The sequence below is a fragment of the Sciurus carolinensis genome, chromosome 8, assembly GCF_902686445.1.
Source record: "Sciurus carolinensis chromosome 8, mSciCar1.2, whole genome shotgun sequence".
Lineage (NCBI taxonomy): Eukaryota > Metazoa > Chordata > Mammalia > Rodentia > Sciuridae > Sciurus > Sciurus carolinensis.
Window position 1 is genome coordinate 128611508 of NC_062220.1, and position 20516 is coordinate 128632023.

Here is a 20516-nt window from a genome sequence, read left to right on the forward strand (position 1 = left end):
TATAACTCGGTGGCACAGTGACTCCTGTGGCAGAGACAGAATGTACCCTACCCTTTTGACTCTGAGTCCAGTGTACTTTGTACCATACCAAACGAGGCAAGGTGCCAAGAAAGCTGGGGTTCGTGCCTGCTGCTGGCTTCCTCTCACCTGTGGGGAGCTCCTTTTGGATCTGCACCCCCAAGCCACAGACCTCCTTTTTGAAGCACAAACACATCCATGAACACTTGTCTTTTGTGCTTGCAGGATGGACAGTATATGGCCTGGCAACCCTCCTCATCCTCACGGTCACAGCCATTGTCGCAAAGATACTTCTGCATGTCACATTCAAGTGAGTACAAGAGAGAACTGCCCAGTTCCAGGAAGGGAAACCTCATGATGCCTTTTCTCCTGGGCTTCGTTTGTCAGGGTGCAGTTGTCATATCAGAACACGATTCCAGAGCCCTAAGTCCTAGACAACATAAGGCAGCAGACATTCCTCCTCCTCCTCAGAGTGAAAAGTACAACTGGACAAATCTCACTAAGGTTCCAGGGATTGAGGGATCGAGTTTGCTCCTGTGTCCAAGGGATACAATTTCAGGGAGGATTGAAGCAGTCCTGGCATAAAAAGCAGCAATTTCCATTTTTTGGCGTGTGCTAGTCCCTTGTAGTGATGTTTATGCAAGACTGAAGATTCCCAGGAAATGCCGTGCATACTTCCTGATGTGTCCGAGAAATTGGGAAACAATTTTAGGAAGAGAATTCTAACATTTTATTAACTATTTCTTAATAATTATTTTAAAACAAATATTTAAGAAGCGTAGAAACTTTATCCTTCAGTTCTGACCAATTGGGGGAGAAAGTTTTCCTTCCCTTATTTTGCTGCTCAGTTTTAACAGTTCTGCCCTCCAGGAAAGGGGCAAGAGTTGGTGCCACTGATGTTTGTGACTTACAGAGACGAGTTCTAATTTGTTCTAGACCTTGACTACCTTTGTGGTTCCCAGTCCAGCTCTTCCCATTTCAAAGCCTTCCCGATCATTGATGTCCGGTAAAAGCCCCCTCTTTCCTGACCTTCTCCCTTGCACTCTGCCACAGTTTTTATACATTACACACAGGCTCCTCCACTCTCCTGCAAGGGCCACCTTTGGCCACTTTGGGATGACCTTACTTAGACATCTCCACCCCAGACTTGAAAATTTTCAGTAGAAATAATGACCTTATTGTTTACTGAGTTCACTCTCATCCCTTTTACACACACACAAACACACACACACAAAGTTGTCCTTCAAAAACCTTTGGATGCTCAAATCCCTTATTTAAAATGGCATGGTATTTGCACACTGCCCATGGACTGTATGCTTTAAATCATCTCTAAATTGTGTATAATATCTAATACAATATAAATGCTATGTAAGTAGTTGTTATACTGTATAGTTTAGGGAATGATAATAAGGAAAAACATCTAGTACAGTTTCTTTTTTCAACTATTTTCATGTGTAATTGGTTGACTCCACAGTTGCAGAACCTGTGGATTTGGGAGGGTCAACTGTATATATATATATTTTGTTTTGTTTGTTTGTTTTATATTTTTTTTAGTTGGCAATGGACCTTTATTTTATTTATTATATTTTTTTAGTTGGCAATGGACCTTTATTTTATTTTTGATGCTAAGAATCAAACCTGGTGCCTCATAGGTGCTAGGCAAGTGCTCTGCCACTGAGCCACAACCCCAGCCCCTTGTGGTTTTTTTTTTTTTTTTTTTTTGGTGGGGGGTGTGGGTACTGGAAATTGAACTCAGGGACACTCGACCATGGAACCACATCCCCAGCCCTATTTTGTATTTTATTGAGAGACAGGGTGTCACTGAGTTGCTTAGGCCTCGCTTTTGCTGAGGCTAGCTTTGAACTCACAATCCTCCTGCCTCAGCCTCCTGAGCCACTGAGATGACAGTTGTCCAGGCATATGTTTTAAAGGTCTCAATTCACATGTTCTGGGGAAGCCTCTCAGGCCTAGTTCTGTCTGTATGCAAAAGAGCAGGGTACTTTTGGTACAGTCAAGCTTCTCACAGCATGACTGAGCCCTAAAGTCCGTCCCTAACTCCCCTCTGATGTTGGAGACCTGAGCTGGCCTGCCTAGTGCCCTGGGGGCTGACAGAGGGTGTGCTGGGGCTGGACCAGAGGTCTGGCAGGACACTGCTTCAGGCACAAGGTTTGGCTCTTACCCTGTTTTAGATAGGTGAGCTTCCAGGTCAATGGCATCTGAAGACAGAGTTATTTTATTTAACAAAGAATAATTTGAAAACTCATAACTTCCCAGGCCACCCTTTTCCAGATTTGAAGAATTCTGCCATTCGCTGGGAAGGACCTGCCCTGCTGCATGCCCCTGATGCCCACAGGCCACATTTCATGCACTAATAGTACTTCAGATATTTAAAGCTGGCCCTAGGTCCTTCCTGTGAAGGAACTCACTGGGCATCCCGTTTCTTAGGTTCAGGTGGCTCATGAGATGGCAGGTTGTTTGGGGGGCTCTCTTCTGATCTACTTGAAAATTTTGTGTTTTGTTTGACAGATCCCATCGTGTTCCTGCTTCAGGGGACCTTAGGGATTGCCATCAACCAGGGACTTCAGGGGAAATCTGGAGCATTTTTTATAAGCCTTCTACTTCAATTTCCATCTTTAAGAAGAAGCTCAAGGGTCAGAGTCAACAGGATGACCGCAATCCCCTTGTGAGTGACTAAAACCACACAGTTCCTAGGACTCGAGGCCCCTCTTTGAGCTCAAGGCTGCCAGGGTCGACCTCCCCTGTGGCTCTCTGACCGACTCTTCCCTGCCTGCCCTCCACCTCAGTCTCTTGGGTGCCCTCTGACGGACTGAGAAGGGGCGCCATGCTGCAGGGGAGCATAGCCCTCTTCCTCCTCCTTCACCAGCTGCACTTAGGAGAGAGACTCAAGGCCTCAGGGCCAGGCCCTCCCTGCACCCCTCTCTGGTCTGGCAACTGGGGGTGGCAGGACAGGGCTGAGATGACAGAGATGGCCACGCTGACACTGGGCTCAGGTCCATCCTAGATGACTGTTTGGGTGATGGGTAGGTTTAGTGTATGTTGAATTTTTCTTGCTTCTTCTTTATTTTGTCCACATACGGATCAGTTTCCCCTGGTCTTCACAGTTTGGAACAGGACCAGACGAAGAATTCTCAGGTTCTTTTGAGGGCTGGCCTGGTCCTGTACAAACGTGGACTCCTGGGCATTAGCACCCACCAAAGGGTAAAGGGAGTCGGTGCTCTTACTGGGTGCTAGGCTAGGACGGCCTGGGGAGGCCTGAGAAGAGGGCAGGTGACCCCCGTCCGGGTCTTCCGCACACAGGCTTCTTTCTAGAGGTTTTTTCCCATAGCTCAGTGATCTGCAGAGTAAATTTGAGGAGTGGACTTATAAACCGTCCACTCATTATCATGACACAGAGTCTGCTGGACGCATCTTAGGCACTCAGCAATTACTTACGGATGGATTTGTCTGGCCTGGCCCCTAGCGGTCCCAGGTCCTGTGGAACCTGCTCCAGGCCATTTTCTCTGTGCTCTCAGCTGACTCTCAGTTCAAAACAGGGAGTTTAAAACTGGCCCAGCCTCTGGCAGCATTGAGTGAGACCCGGGCTGACAGTGCCTACTGTAGTGTCTCTCCTTGTGAAAGAAGGTTACACACACACACACACACACACACACACACACACACACACACACACGGTGGCTGTGTGCTCTGCCCCTTATGGGGACTGAGAGGCCTCAGGAGTGACTCTGTGGGGCAGAAAAAGGTTCTCACCCCTGGTCTCATGCCACCTGGTCCCTCATGCAGAGATTGGTGTGAGGGGAAGGGAAAGTTGGGAACCGGCGATCCTCAGAGGATAGGCTCAGAGGTTGAGAGCTCCAGCTGTAGCGGCCGCTGGCTGCGGGAGAAGCGCTGTCTTCAGAGGTGCCTGCTTTCCGGAAGCTGGCTTTGTCCACAGCAGCTGAGAAGAGCAGCCTGTGCCCTGAGGGACCTTTGCCAGAGTGTGGCTGTCCCCTGGGCACTCGGTCTAAGTGCTTGTTGTGCTTCTGGCCTCCTGGGTCCCCTCCTGGGCACTGTGCCTACCTCCCCCAAGTCTCCAAGCCACTGCCTGCTAGGACCCTTCCTGGGATTCTGGCCACCCGTTGAACCTAGCTGCTCCTGGGAGGATGAAAGGTTGAATGAAAGGGGCCAGCTGAGAAGTGCCTGCAGGGAGAGGTGACATTCAGCAATGCCAGTCCAGGGGAGATGCTGGGCATTAAGAGGGAAGCAGGCAGTGTGTCCACAGGCAGGCAGGGGTGCTGCCCAGGAACCGTGCATGCAAGGTCTGCTGAGGCGCCGAGCTCCTGGCTGCCATCTCCACTGTCTGATAGAAAGGGCGACTACCCCAGAACAGCTGTCTGCGGGCCCCTGGGTCTAGAGACAGGCCCTCACACACTAGTACCACTGGAAATACACTGACCCCCGCGTCTCCTCCAAGCTGTTCATGGCTTTTGTAGAATCTTCTGTCGAGCACACGCGTCAGGTGTGTGTGCTCACCTGGGGCCCTGTGCTGTGAATAGACAGACCCCTGCGCAGCTTGATGGGACTTGGAGCCCAGGAAGGGCTCTTCTGGCCAGAGGTGCTTCTCATTGCCCCAGGCGACCACTGATCACTGGGCTTGGGCCTCCTGGAAGCCACCCACCCATCTGCCCTCCTCACCCTCCTCCTCTCAGGACGCCAAGCCCTAGCCAGCATGTCATCTGAGCTGCAACTGGAGCCGCCCCTTCTTAGAGACTCCAGGAAGGGCAGTGATGCCCCCGAGCTCCTCCTGGTAGCCTGGAAACAGCCAGTTCCTTCTGATCAACATCCTCTCCAGGGAGCAACCATAGCACGGGGAGGAGGGCTGCGCACTGTCCCAGGCCAGACCTCCGTACACATCCGGCTCTGGCCTTAGAGCCTGTCGGCAGCATTCCCCAGAGGGCCCCTAGAGCCACAGAAACACCCAGGAAATCAGTTACCCCAGAGGAGGTGAGGTGTGCTTCCAGGAGCACTGGAGGAGGAAGCACTGGATCTGAGAATCACCTGGAGATGAGAGGGAGGTAGGAGGTGACTGGAATGGGCAGCCCTGAGGAGCGTCAGTGGCAAAACAGCAGAAGACTGAAAGAGGCAGGGGTTGTGTCTGAAAACCCCTCCCACAGCCTCTGGAGGGGAGCGTGTTGGCCCGTGTGCCTTCCTCAACCCTGGGCTGCCTTCTCAGCATGTCGCCCAGAGGGCTCTCACTAGCCGAGCTTGTCACCTCCTGGGTAACTGCACTTCAGCCTGTTGGGGACCAGCAGCCTGGTCTCTGGCAGTGTCTCACAGCGTCCTTGGCCCTGTTGAGAAGGCAGCAAGGGCACAGGGGGCAGTGTGTTCTTCCCCACTTGTCCAGTCACTTGCAAAGCAGAGAATAAACAGGAATGAACCCCAGGCCTTTGCCCATGTCAGCAAGGACAGGGTGAGGCCTCTTGGGCATGAGCAAGGTGACCGGGTGTAGCGACTTCTCAAATGTGGATTCTGGCTCCAGTCTCCGGTCAGCCCCAGTCCGCAGAGATCAAAGCACTTTCAAGTACAGCTGTCCTGGCCTTCAGGTTGAACCCGCAGGGCGTGCCTGGGCCTGGTGCCAGCCTCTCACCCATCGTCAGCCCGACAGGAGCCTGCCTGACCCCGCTCAGGATCCAGATTCGCCACTGGGCAGGTTCCAGGCACAGCGCAGGCCATCGCCTGGCCCCCAAAGGCACCACGCACTTGATCTTCATGAGCACTTAGCAGTGATGGCCTCCAAAAGTCCACTTTCCTGTCAGCTGAGGCCAGGCCAGGTCTCCCCAGGGTGGCCACCCCCACTGCACACCCAGGCACCCGGCACTCCTTGGGTCTCGTCTCCTGCGTGGCATTTGATGTCTGCTTCTTACTGCCAGGGGGCTCCTCCTGTCCATCGTTTCCGCTGGTGTCTGTGTTTACCTTCCCCACTGTCTACCTCCTGGCCAGGTCTCAGCTTAGCTGCCCTGGCTTGGGGTGTTTTCCAAACCTCCAGCCACAGAGGCTTCCCTCAGACTGGACAGCTCGGGGGCCAGGGCGTCCCCTCTGCCCGCAGACCCCCCGGGGGCTACCGCACAGGCTCCTGTCTTGCTCACCCGAGCTGAGCACGGCCGAGGCAGCGGTGGGGCAGAGAGGACAGGCAGAGGCCCCTCCTGCTTCACCGGGGGAGGGTCTGTGGAGCTCCTGGAGGCCCCTCCTGCCCGCAGGGATCCCCAGGGGTCTTGCTGCACCGAGACCCTCCACGTCCAAACTCGCCTTCCAGCAGGGATTTTGATTTTGGATGACAAGGCTTTATTTGTAAATATTCTCTTAATATGCAACTTTGAGAACAAAATAGAAACATCATGTATTTTAAAATATAAAATGAAGTGTGACGCACTGTATACAATTTAATATATATTTTTAGGATTTTGTTATTTAAGAAAATGGAATGTAATGGTACTTAACTTTTACAAAAGAGAGAAAAAATGTTATTTTTACTGTCTGAAGAAAATAAATATTCTCATTGTTGTAGAAACAGCGGTGGGCCCTGGGCTGCCATTTTTATGGGTGCTTCTCCAGAGACCATGACCTGAAGGAAAGGCGTCACTGTGGGATTCCTAGCGCTTCTCTGTCACCAGTCCTCTCTGTTGGCTTGCTTTCTCTCCGTGCTATTTTTTTTTTTTTGTACTGGGGATTGAACCCGGGGGCACCCGGCCCCTGAGCCACACCCAGTCCTTTTCATATTTTAGTTAGAGGCAGTCTCGCTGAGTCGCTGAGCATCTTGCTGTTGCTGAGGCTGGTTTGCCCTCTCCAGAGGCGTGGTGTGGGCCCGTGCCCGGCTCTCCTTGTGCTATCTTGATTTCCTCTGGTCTTGTCAAGCTTTGACCACTGGTGACCTTCAGCCAGAGGGTCTGGAGGACTAGGGGACTTCCAGATGGACACACCAGGACTCAGGAGCACCGAGCTCTGCTGGGTAGCTGGGACCACGGCGCACACAGCCATCCTCTGCCCTTTTTGCCAATGTCAGTAGGAGCTCTGGGCAGGTTGCCCACTGTGCGCCAGGCTCCCCGCTGTGAGGCGCCATCTATCCAAACGCTGCTTTACAGCAAGGACTGTTGCCCCTGTTGTGCTGATGAGGAAGCAGACTCAAGTGAGGCAGCGAGGGACAGCGGCTGGGAGCACGGTCAGGAGTCGGAGCTGCTGGGGTTCACGTTCCTCCTTCCGTCAGCTCGGGGCCAGGGAGAGCAAAACAGGAGGCCACTGGAAGGGTTTCAGTGCAGGAGGACTTCGGATCCCCTGGAGAGAGAGTTCTTCCTTGCATTTTGGAAAACCAGACTGGGGTAGGTTAAGACCAGGGCAAGGAGACCACGTAGACGTCTCAGTGGACTGGGGCTGGGGCTGGGGCTCGGTGGCAGAGCGCTCGCCTGGCACGTGTGAGGCACTGGGTTCGATCCTCGCCCCATCTACAACTAAAATACATATTTAGAAAAAAAAAAAAAGTCTTGAGGATACACAGGTCCAGCTGAGAGGTGCCAGGGAGAGAGAGGCGGCCACACCCAGGTCAGGGGCTCAGCCTGGGCTCACACCCCAACTCCACCAGTGAGAGGTGACCCTGGACGAGTAACCTGCCGTGTGCCCTCTCTGGAAAGCTTCCTGGTGCTCCCCGTGCCCGCCAGGCTGACCACCGATTTCACTGGCTGGAGAAGCGTGCCTACAGCCGTCTCTTCAGACACCAGCTGTGCACACAACAGGTGTGCAGAGTCTCCGCGGCAGCCTCCCGCGTTGACAAAGGTGTGTTTGTCACTCATACGCAGAAACCATTTCAGCCCAGAGACACATCTCAGGACAGAGAGGTGGGCGGCAGGGGGAGATGCTTGCAACGCCAGCCGTTTCCAGATGCTTCTCTGCGCAGAGCATCGCCTGGACCTGGCGCCCGTGCCCCTCCCCCAGCCAACCGCGGTCCCAGGCTGGACACCGCCACTGCCCTTGCAGTGTGACGGCACCTTTAAAGACCAGCTTCACTGGACTGTTTATCTTCTCTGAACTTTCCTTCTCTTCCCAGAAGCTCTTTCCTTCCATGAAGGAAAATATTTTTAATGGCAGGAAATGGCTGGTGGAAAACAAACAGGGTGGCCTTACTGGTGAATTTCTTAGAGACACATCAGGCAGCAACAGAAAAACAAATAAACGCGACCAGAACGTGCAACCGTCCTGCCTGAAGAGCCCCACTTTAGATTATGGGACAACAGGGCCCGAAAGAGTCCCCTAAACCCATTTGAGTGGACGCTGGGGACGCTGACCTTAACTTGGAATTGTCAGATGCCCCTCCTCCCACACCGCCCTGGGGACCTACCCAGCGAGCAGCATCAGCTTCATTCTTTGTCAGGCAAAGATGTGCAGAGGAAAAGGGTTGGACAAAGGTGACCTTGTCTTGGAAGTCACGTGACCATCTCTTCTCCCCACTAGGCCATGAGACTGCAGACAGCCTCTGATACCCACAGGACTGGGAAGCTTTTGTTCCTCCATAGTGGGGTTGGGTCCCCACGGGGGATTGTTTTTGCTCAGCTGAAAGGGATACTTTAGAGAGAGACTATTTCAACCTCAAGAAGCAGCAACATTTGTCTGTAGCTGGCAATCTTTATTTCTGGTCCCCGTCTCTTGTCTGGAGCTACCAGGCCTCACTGAATGGACCTGTGTCCAGCAACTGGGGATAGGCAGTGCCAGATAGGGCTGGACGTGTGGGGACCAGCCTGTGTTCAGAAGGTCAATCTCCATGACCTCCCCACTGCAAGGATGTCTTGTGCCCTCTCGGTGGTGACTGCTGAACCTGTGAGCTCCAGGTGGCTGAGCTGGGGAACCGGGCTTGGTGAAAAGCATCTTGGGGGGAAATGAGATCCACACCTGAGGTCCTCATTCCTCAGAAGAAAACAGAAAAGTCAAAAGCTGAACAGGCTTTTGCAACAGCAAAACTGCAAATTCCCATTTATTTCACAATTAGAAGCATCGATCCTTGTCCCTGTTCAAATGAAACCACTGGACTTGAAATGAGCTGGGCATAATGGCACATGCCTGTAACCTCAGCAACTCAGGAGACTGAGGCAGGAGGATCACAAGTTCAAGGCCAGCCTAGGCAACTTAGGGAGACCATGTCTCAAAAGATCAAAAGGTATAGTTCAGTGCTTCCATCCCCAGGACCACAAAAAAAAAAAACTATCTGGGGCACTGGCTACTTTGTGTGTTGAACACGTGATTATGTTTAGTTAACTTGCCTGGGTTGAGACCACTAGAGAAAAAGATCATGCGCACACAAAGGGAATTCAAACCTTATGAGTGGCCAAGCACAGGGCAGCATTTTATGAACCTGGGTGAGCGGAGGAAGCTTTTCGAGTGTGCAAGGCTAATAGGAGCAGGAACAGTGGCTCAGGTTTCCACGGTGCCTGTCGTGCCAGACATTGTGCCACACACTGGACAGACATTACCTGAATTTGTCATTGCAACCACCCAACAAGGAAACCGGGCCTCGGAGAAGGGGTCTGGCCCACAGGGGACAGAGCCAGGACTCAGGCCAGGTCCACTGGCTCCAAAGCCTGATTCTCACTCCTGTGGCAGGCCCCTCCCACCGGCTCCACTTTCCAGATGTTGTCTCCAGGGAGTCGGGACCCCACCCCGCACCCCACCAAGCACAGATCAGTTTGCCTGGCACAAAGTAAGGCATCGAACCTACACCTCGGCCAGGGATGGTGGTGCACGCCTGTCACGCCAGCAACTCAGGAGACTGAAGCAGAGGATCTCAAGCTGAAGACCAACCTCAGGAATTTAGTAAGGCCCTAAGGACTTGAGGTGAGACCCTGCCTCAAAATTTTAAAAAAGGGGTTGGGGTTATGGCTCAGTGGTGGAGCGCTTGCCTAGCACGTGTGAGGCACTGGGTTGGATTCTCAGCACCACATAAAAATAAATGAATAAAATAAAGGTCCATCAACATCTAAAAATATATATTTAAAAAAAAATTTTAAAAAGGACTGAGAATGTGGCTCGGGTTAAGCAACCCTGGATTTAATCCCTGGTACCAATAAACAAATAAATAAAACCTACACCTCTTTACCTATTTGAGTACACATACTCCTTTGAGGATCAGATGAATGTATGCGGTTCCTTCCCCTAAAAAGACCCCCTGCCACCCTGCAAAACTTCACATAACAGTTCTGGTGATTCAGAAATCCCCTGAAACCCTTCCATGGACTGGGGATTTGGGATCTCTCCATTAAGCCACAAACATGGATAGCCGAAGGTTAAAACCAACACCTGGGAGGCTGAGGCAGGAGGATTGCGAGTTCAAAGCCAGCCTCAGGAACTTAGCGAGGCCCTAAGAGTTCAGAGAGACCCTGTTTCTAAATAAAATATAAAAAAGGGCTGGGGATGTGGCTCAGTGGGAAAGCATCCCTGGGTTCACTCCCCGTTAACTTTTTTTCCCCAAAAAAAAGAAAGAAAGGAAAAGAAAAAAACTGGGGGCAGGGTATTAACAACAGTAATGATAATAGTAACCATGGATACACTTCAAAAAAATTTTTTTAGTCATGGTTGGACACATATTTTATTTACTTTTTATGCAGTGCTGAGGCTGGAATCCAGCACCTCAGATGTGCTAGCTGAGCACTCCACAGGCTGAGCCACAACCCCAGCCCATGGACACTTTTACTGACCACTTATCGTCGGCATTTATGCCAGGAGTCGGCAACTTTTTCTGTAAAAGCCTACGTTCCAAATATTTTAGTGTTTCACATTTTAGACTTTGCAGGCCACTTCATCCCTATCACTACTGAACTCTGGCAAGGGCGATCACTCACCTAGGACCCTTGACTACGCGGTCACCACACACCTTGGAGCCATGTAGTCAACTCCATGAGGAGCGGAAGGTGACCAGGGCCCCTCTGTTATTAGTCATGTACAATATGTAAACAAGTGAGCACAGTTGTGTCCAGTAAAACTTGGATGCGGAAACTTGCATTTTTCATAACTTGCACAAGTCGCAAAATGCTCTTCTTCTTATTTTGTATTTTTCCCTAATAATTAAAAAATGTGAAAGCCACTCTGAGATTGAGGACCATAAGAAACAAGTGGCGAGACCACAGGCTATCTTTTTTTTTGTATTGGGGATTGAACCCAGGGCCTCTTAACCACTCAGCCACCTCCCCAGCCCCATGTTAGATTTTATTTAGAGACAGGGTCTCACTGAGTTGCTTAGCACCTCACTGTTGCTGAGGCTGGCCTTGAACTCGTGATCCTCCTGCCTCAGCCTCCCAATGCTGGGATGACAGGTGCACCACCGGCCCACCCCACAGGCCATCTTCTGCAGTCCTTTGCACCATGCTAACCACTTTTCACACGTCATCGTATTTAACCTCACAGCAACCGTGTGGATTCGGCACTCTTTTTAATTCCCCTTTGTCAAGTGAGGAAAATGAGGCTCAGAGAGGTTGAATAACTCACTCAAGGAGTCAGGACTAGTACCCACCTTCAAGCCTGTTCCTTCTCTTGAGACACAACATGGGTGAATTTGAATTGTGGAGAAAAGGAAGGAAAGATGGTGGGGACCCTCATGTCCCGAGGCACCTTGTCCCTGGGAGCGTAAGGGCCAGCGCTCCTGCTGGACACTGCCCAAATGGTCTGCCCAGCAGGGGGGCGACTGGTTTCCCGAGCTATTCCTTGGCTCCTGTGCAGAGGCTCCAAGGACAGAGGCCCCAGATCCAGGACAGCTGGCAGTCCTCACATCGTTCTGCGTCTCCCAGGTGCTCTTAATTATAACCCGTTTGCCACCCTCAGCAATTCCTCGTTCCCCTTGCTAACACCCATGAGTTGGAACCATCCGCGGACTCCCAGCCAAACCCTGGGTAAAATCACTTCCCTTTCCCATGTAGAGGACCCTCCAGTCTCTTGGGGACTTGCTTTCTATTCAGCCCTGCAAGGCGGGCATTCTATTTGCCTGGGATTTGCCACCTCTTAGTAAAGGGGGAGACGGAATCTGCTTAACCTCTCCAGCCATGTCTGGCTCTGTGAAGGTCTGAGGACCCTCTTGGGTGCTCTTCCCTCCACCTCGGTCTTCCTAACTTCCAACCTGGGCCTGAGGCTTTGGAACTTTCCACCCCAGAAACAGACTTCCAGCTTGACCCCGGAATGATTGGAGGCTGCAGGTTCTGGAAGCTGGGGTTGAGGAAAGTAGCAGCATGCGGGGAGGGAGAAAGACAGGGTTGGATGTCACACCCTGTGTACTTAACCTTGACCAAGTGACCTGACCCCATAGAGAAACATTAAGGACTGTGAGGTCTGGACCGTGGAAACCTGGGCTCAGTCTGGGCTTTTCCAGAACTACCCCAGACCTCAGTCAGGTTACTTTACCTGTCTAACCTCCATTAACTCGGCTCTAAAACATATTTTCTCATATTTTGCTCAGTCCCTCTTGTGAATCCTCAGTGCAATTTAATGATTGTTAGCAGCAAATTAAGGATGATGGTCTGGGAAGGACTCAAAGTGACAAGGGCCTGCCCATAGTCCTGATCCCACAAAGGAGGCTGAATCACAAGTCAGACCTCACAGGGACCAGAAAGAGCACGGGGAGCTTGTGTGAGCCCTGCCTTGAGGACCAAGGCATTTATCAAACTCCAAGCAACTAATGCATAAAGGGCAGTTCTCGCCTTAACAACTAATTCCTGATTTGGTTTCTTTAAGTCCGATTTTCCTCCAACACATTCAATACATGGCCCCACTTTATAAAAAATTGCCCGCTGGCCTTCACCTCCTCAGGGATATATCTAACCGGTGAAAATACCCTTCCCTGCTGGCTCCCCGCCTACAGCAATTTCATTGTCTGTTGCTTCAGATCAGGGAACGAATACAAGGTTTTGGATGTCCTCCTATTTCCAAGGCTCCAGAGAGGCAAACAAGCTAAGGCCCTGGCTCAGCTCTTGGCTGGCTCGGCCTCCTGCAGGGCACAATCCCCAGCCCCTGCCTCTCGGCCCCAGCCGGTTCCTGCAGGAACCATTCCTTCGCGGCCTTCCTCACCAGCGCCACCGTGTGGTGAGACTGGAGAACGGCCTTGAATCTCCACCTGCGCGCGGCTTGGTCTCCAAACTCTAATCCTGGACCTTGCCCTCTCCCTGTCGTCGTGACACCTTAGAAGTGCTCTGATTTGCGAGGTCGGGTCCCCAGGGCCCTGACCCCGTAGGTTTCAACAACGGGAACGTGTTAAGAGCATCCTTTTCTCCTGCTTATCAAAGGAACTCAGTCTATCCACAATGGAGTGATCAGAAAAATTATTCTACCTCCATACTATGAAAAGTTGTCATCAGAATTAACATGGTACATTAGCAGATGCCCTATTGGGATATCCTAAGTGAAGAAATGAAGTCATAGAAAAAAGCTTAAATACGATACCATTTTCTTTCTTCCTTTCTTTTTATTTTATTTTATTTTATTTTATTTTCTGAGACAGCATTTTACTTAGGCTGGTCTCAAACTCCTCAGCTCAAATGAGTTCCTGCCTCAATCTCTCAAATTACTGCCACTGCAGACATGTGTCACTGTGTCCACCTTTGTAAAGAGACTATACATGTATAATATGTCTACAAGGGCACAAAGCAAGCCCTGGAAGTCTGTGCCAGACTCTCCTGTGCTCACCTTTGGAATAGGAGGAAGAAAGGGAGGGACAGGAATGCTCACTTTTTTTTTTTTTTTTTTTTGGTTGTGTTTTCATGTGGCTTGAATCTTTTGCCTTCATAAGTTTCATGTGCTGTTTTGAAAATAAGATGCACACTCATTATTTTAAAAAAACAACTTGGAAAGCATGAAAAACAAAGCGCAACTTAAGTCTCATCATCACAGTATGCAGAAGAAAGCACTGTCAAAATACCAGCGCTGGCTTGTGTATTTCCAGAACAGTCCAAGAACATTAAGGAGCATTGCACCCTCTGCTTGGGCAAGCCACCCAGGGCCTGGCCAGAGCTGCTGAAATGGACATCCGCTTGCTGCCCAGCGTCACCCACACCACAGCCCTGTCCCACCCTGAGTCACCCCTGGAGACACCTGCAGGTGCAAAGGACCTCCCAATGGTGTTTTTTCCCACGGGTCAGCCAAATATCCCATCCACCAGCCAAAAGGTCCTTTTCTTTGTTAACTAAAAACTAAACATCTCCAGGCCCCCTGGGCCACTTGCAGTACAAATGTTTATGCCTTTGGAAAGTGGGGGGCGGGGGGAGGAACTAAGGAAAGAAAGACTTTTGCAAGTTCTCCCTAAGCAGATGGGCGCCAAGTCAGCAATTAACCCGCAGCAATTGGATGTCTGATCTTCCGCCAATGGGTCCGCCACGGGTCGGGGAGATGACTGACGAGGGTCTGTGCTCAAACTGGGCATTTGATGGGCCTTCAAGACTTGGAATGCTCTCTGAAAAGGATGCCGGCTGCATCTTTAAAACTCTGAATTAGGTACTAGGGATGGACCCCCAGGAAGCCTCCCACCTAGCCACACATAGCTCCAGGATTGTGAGCAGCCGAAGCATTCATGAAACCCCTGGGGTGAGTGCACACAGTCAGGGGGCTAACCTGCCGAATGGCAGGTACTCAGTTGTTTTAATGGTGAATATGTATTAATGCCTCAGAAGCAGGCTCCCGGCTAAACGTTGCACACCGAGTGTTATTTCACTTGATCCTGTGGGACCGGGGTGAACGAGAGGGACGCTGTCAGCTGAATCCATCATGAATTCCAGAATCCTATCACGAGAGGCTAGGGGATCCAAAAGCATTGACCTTCTCCATTTTTCCATTGAGGAAACTGAGACCCAGAGAGCAGAATCTGTGGCCAAGTTCCATATGTTAGTCAGCTTTCTGTCACTATAAGAAATGCCCGAGATAATCAATTTATAAAGAGAAAAGGTTTATTCTGGCTCACAGTTCTTGGAGGTTTCAGTTTGATTGGTTGACCCTGTTGCTGTGGGTGAGGAAACACATCAGGGCAGAAGCACAAGGCAGAGTAAAACTGAAGAAGAAGGGACCCAGGTCCTACAATCCCCTTCAAGAGCACACCCCCAATGACCTAAAGACCTCCGACTAGATCCCACCTCTTAAAGGTTCCACAGCCTCCCAATAACACCAAGCAGGGAACCAAGACTTAATACCTGGACCTTCTAGGAACATCCCAGATCCAAACAATCTGATGATAACTTTGCCTCCATGGTCAAGGTGACAAGAACCAGACTGGGAAAATGAGGGGAAAACAGACCCCTGGTATGTTCCCTGGGCCTCAGGCTAAGAGAAGGCACTGTGCAGCTTTAAGGGTATTTCTGGCTTATGCAAGTCATCCACAGATCTTCCATCTTGAAGCTCTACCGTCTTGTGACTTCAAGACACCAGTGTCTCCCACAGACCGTGGGAGAAGGGAGTACCTTCCCAAAGCCTTGGAGAGATGTTAGGGGTGAGACCTAGGAGTCAAGGACCACCTCTTCCCACATCCATTGGTCATAGTAGGTCATGTGGATACAGGAGTCCCCTGGAAACAGTTCCTGTGAACTGGGAGGTATAGACAATGGAATTGATAAATGCATGGCATGTCTCGAAAGCTCAGAGTCGCCAGGCACGGTGGCGCATGCCTGTCATCCCAGTGGCTCAGGAGGCTGAGGCAGGAGGATCATGAGTTCAGAACCAACCTCAGCAAAAGTGAGGTGCTAAGCAACTCAGTGAGACCTGTCTCTAAATAAAATACAACATAGAGCTGGGGATGTGATTGAGTGCCTCTGAGTTCAATCCCTGGTACCAAAAAAAAAAAAACTGAGTCTTGTCAGTCCAGAATATCTCAAGATTGTTGCTCAATACATGGGAGAAGCAATAGTCCATGAGGCTGGAGAAGTAGACTAGCCCACTGTGGTGCACACAGGGGAAAGAATGGAAAGGGAAGTATTGATTTGCAATCCAGGCTCATTGTGACCCAGATCCCTCACATCAATCCAGCTCTATTAGTCCATTTTCTGTTCCATAAAAGACCTGAGACTAGGTACTTTATAAAGAAAAAAAGGTTTATTCAACTGGGTGTGGTGGCACACACCTGTAATCCCAGCAAGTCAGGAGGCTGAGGCAGGAGGATCACAAGTTCAAGGCCCAGGCAACCTAGCAAGACCCTATCTCAAAATTTGGAAGTCCAAAAAAGGCTGGGGGTGTTGCTCAGTGGTAGACCACCCTGGGTTCAACTGCTGGTACCAGAAGGAAAACAATATTTATTTAGCTCAAAAATTTGGAGGCTGACAGACCAAGATTGGGCAGATTCATCTCATCGGCTCCTGGTGAGGGCCTCCCTGGCTGTATCACAACATGGCGGAGGAACAGAAAGGGGAATAGCTGTGTGTATAAGGAGCGAGTGCATGGGGCAGCTTCATTAATAGCAACCAAATCTCACAAGAACTCACTCCAAGAGATCAGTGTTCACTTCTTCTGAGGGTGAGGCCCCAGTGACCTAGGTACCTTCCACTAAGCTCCGCCTCTTAAAGGTTCCACCCACTCAACACCACCACAGGGAGAGCCAAGCTTCCAACCTGGAAGCTTTGGAGGACAAACACACCCAAATCGTAACAGCATCCATGGCCACAGAGGGACATTCCAGGGCAAGAGGATGCCAGAGCAAGAGGCAGAGTCTCCCACATGAATGTCAAGGGAAACCTGATAGCTCTGAGGATGCCAAGAGAAGGCCACACTAGCAGGGAGTCCTGGCCAGCTCTGCAGGAAAGAAGAAGAAAAATGAAGGCTGGAGAAGAGGAGCCAATGGCGCTGGGGACCTCTAAGCACCCAGGGCTGGGGACTGGGAAGGACCCTGGTGCCAGCAGGCTTGACTTCACGGGAGCGCCATCTTTGCAGTCACATGGCCCCTGCTCAGGAGGGCCCTGGGCTTAGCTCTGTCACTGTCTTAAAATTCTTAAATTATTTTTCCAAGAAGGGTCCCCACATTTTCATGTTGCGCTGGGTCCCACAAATTATATAGCCGTTCCCAAGTCCAAAGATATCAGCTGCTAGGGTTTGAACAAGGTTGGTCTTGTTCAACTCATGTTGAAAAATTTTTTTTCATCCGTCATCTTTTATTTTGCTGTTAAGCCAATCAGTGTTTATTCTATTTTGGTTATTGTGTTTTCAGATTTAAAATTTCCATTTCTTTCTTTTTTGTATTTCTCTGCTGTTTTTAAAAAATGTTTTGTTATACATGACAGTAGAATGCATTTATGCATTTTGATAAATCATACATAAATGGAGTAGCATTTCTTATTTTTCTCATTGTATATATTGTAGGATCATATCGGTCTGTTATGGGGCGCAACTTAAGAACAGACCGATCACCACTGAGAAGTCCAAATTTGAGAGTCTTTATTAAGCTGGCCGGCTGACTGTCTCACACAATGCCCCAAAAAATGGCGCTTGGGAGAACAGCCCTGACCACAGGGTTGTAGGGGTTCTTATACCAAAAATCACATTAATCATAAGTGTCTGTTGCTATGATTCAAAATTACACATTAACTTCATGAGATCATCGACAGAGGGGGAAGTGGGTCAGAATGACCCTTACCTAGGTACAAGCTAATGAATGGTTACTAACATCCACACAATCACCGTTCACATGGTACTTTGTTTAGGAGCAATAGGAATCAAAAGAGAGCGATTCTTTACTCCATGGGAGTCGCCATTGTATATTATTAAACATGTCACACCAAGTAACTGAGGATGGGCACAGAGGCGGGGTGTTCCCATGGGAGAAGCTTATTTCCTGCATAACATGGAGTCTCAGAGCAAAATGGAGTCTGTTTAGTCATATCCCTTAGAGTCTGGCCTAGAACATTCTCATGACTCAGATCTGTCAGCCCATCACAGGTCATGCAGTCATATACATACAGGAGGTAATAATGTCTAGTTCACTCTACGATCCTTCCTACCCCCACGCCCTTTCCTCTCTCTCCCTTCCCGCTATCTAATCTAGACTAACTGTTCTTCCCTAGCGCCCCGCCTCCTCATTGTGAATTAGCATCTGCGTATCAAAGAAAATATTTGGCCTTTGTATTTTGGGTTTGGCTTATTTCACTCAGCATGATATTCTCATGTTGAACTTTGATCGCCTCTGAGCCGTGTTGGGAGGTGGGGCCTAGTGGGGGTGTCTGGGTCATGCATAGGATGGAGCCTCACAAATAGATCAACACGTTTCTTGTGAGTATCAGTTCATCCTCACAAGAATAGGTTATTATAAAGCAATAAGTACTTTTTTTCCTATGGTACTAGGGATTGAACTCAGGGACACTATCACTGAGCCACATCCCCAGATCTTTTGATTTTTTATTTTGAGACAGCATCTCACTGAGTTGCTTGGGGCCTCACTAAGTTGCTGAGGCTGGTCTTGAACTTGCAATCCTCCTGCCTCAGCCTTCAGAGCTGCTGGGATCACACAGGTATGCGCCATCAGGCCCGGCAAGGGTTTTCTACTCTACAAAGAAACATTCAAGGATGCCTGTTTATTTTTTTCAAAAACTGTCCTGGTATTAGAGACATTACAAAAGCAGAAAGTAGATTAGTTAGTCCAAAATGGAAATGGCAGTTGACCAAGTCTAAGAAGGTTCTAGAGACATCAGGGGAACTGATGGAACCATCTAAGGAAAGAAGAAAGCTGGTACAGGGAGCTCATGCTAGTTACAAAGCATGACTTTAGAGAGAGGAGTGATTAGTAATAGTGATTTGCTGTCATTTATTGAGAAATTACTATGTGCCAGACACTATGCAACTCACATGTGTTGGTTATCTTCTGCCACATAACAAATGATTCCAAAATCCAGCCTCTCCATGACTGCTTGGACATCCTCAAGACATGGTAGCTGGCTACCCCTGGAGCAAGTGACCTAAGAGGGAGTGAAGTGGAAGGCACAATGACTTTCATGACAGCCTCAGAAGTCATAATTTCCTCTTGGGAAATGAGCCCTGATCCATGTGAGCGGCAACTACATGGGGCGGGAGTGGGGGGGGGGGGCGATGGTGTCCTTGGCCACTCTCATTTTGGAGGCTGGCCACTGTGACATGTTACCTGGATGATTTCACTTGATCGTTACCACGGGGTTGGTAATCATATTCTCCCTGACTCAAAGGAGATCAAACAACTAATAAGTAGCTGCCCTACTATGTGACCCCCCAGCTGTCCTCAGATATGTCTGAGCCCTCTGCAGAGCAGGGGTGACAGAATCAAGAACCAACAGATGCTGGACTCTAGGGGCACAGGTCTGGGGGTCTCCCCACTAAACCTTGGACTCCTGCCCAGTTTTCCAGAAGCCCACCTTAAAGCATCTATCATCATGTGTTTAGTTAATTTTTTTTCTTTTTTTTTGGTGGGGGGAACTGGGGACTGAACTCAGGGTTAGTCCACCACCAAGCCACATCCCCAGATCTTTTAATTTTTTATTTTGAGACAGGGTCTTACTAAGTTGCTGAGGCTAGCCTCAAACTTGCAATCCTTCTGCCTCAGCCTCCCTAGTCACTGGGATTACAGGCATGCGCCATCACGCCCAGCTAGCTAAGGATACTGGGGAAACTTTAGTACCTTAGCAAGTTCTAGATGCCTACCCTCTCTTGATTCTCAGTCACAATGAGCTGGAGCTTTCGGTAAATCCAGCAACCGAGATCAAAGATTTTTACCATTCTTTTCCTCTCACCTCAGATTATGCTAAGCAACTGATCGGGCTGGTCCTGCTTCCTGTCTTCTGCTGTATTTTTTTTAACTACCCAGGCAGTTCAGGAGTCTGCAGTGTGAAGCTCACCTGGTCTCAGGGGCAGCTCAGAGGGACCTGCCCCTCACAGTGTGAGTGGAGGATAAAAGGCCCGTGGAGACGCCTTCCCCACCTCTCCTTGGACAGAACCCTGAGCTCAGGACAGCCCAACACAAGCGTGACTCCCTGAGGCAGCCCACGGGCGATGGCCAGCCACACTTTTCTGACCTCACCCTCAAAGGTGAGTTTCCCTGAGGTCTGAAGCTCAGCGGCAGAGCTTAGCTTGTGGGAGACCCTGGGTTCATCCCCAGGACCCAAATCAACCAACCAACCAAATGACCAACAGCAAACAGCGCACAGATAGCAGAGAGGACAGAGGGATCCCGCAGATCTTCAGCCCAGGTAGCAATGTTTTCTCCTCTGGAAGGTCACAGAAGGCCACGTGTGATTTGCTCGGGATCAACAGTCTCAGTTGTCTACTCCTGGGGGGGAATCTGTCACGGTGACATCAGGGGAGTTTGCCAGTGATGTCCAAGGTCCCAGATCCCAGAATTGGCTTTCCTGAGAGTCCCCCAGAACAAAGGAGGGTATTGATTTCCTGTTTACCAGGGTCCTTGTGCCTGCGTCTCCTTGGAGGACCTCAAAGGAAGCAGGATTTGGACATCCCTGCAGCTGCCGGCGGGACACCGTCCCTGAGTGCTCCAG

The 20516-nt window shown here is 50.1% G+C and overlaps 1 protein-coding gene across 3 annotated transcripts in view; it reads left to right on the top strand.

The window, feature by feature from the left end:
• Kremen1 (kringle containing transmembrane protein 1) overlaps positions 1-6584 on the top strand; it is a 63472-nt gene extending 56888 nt beyond the window's left edge. For all 3 annotated transcript variants that reach the window (XM_047560838.1, XM_047560840.1, XM_047560841.1), the window contains exons 8-9: positions 244-328; positions 2545-6584. In XM_047560838.1, the coding sequence (XP_047416794.1) occupies positions 244-328; positions 2545-2713 (254 nt within the window). In that variant the 3' untranslated portion in view covers positions 2714-6584. The remainder of the gene's footprint in view (positions 1-243; positions 329-2544) is intronic.
• Positions 6585-20516: the final 13932 nt, after the last annotated feature.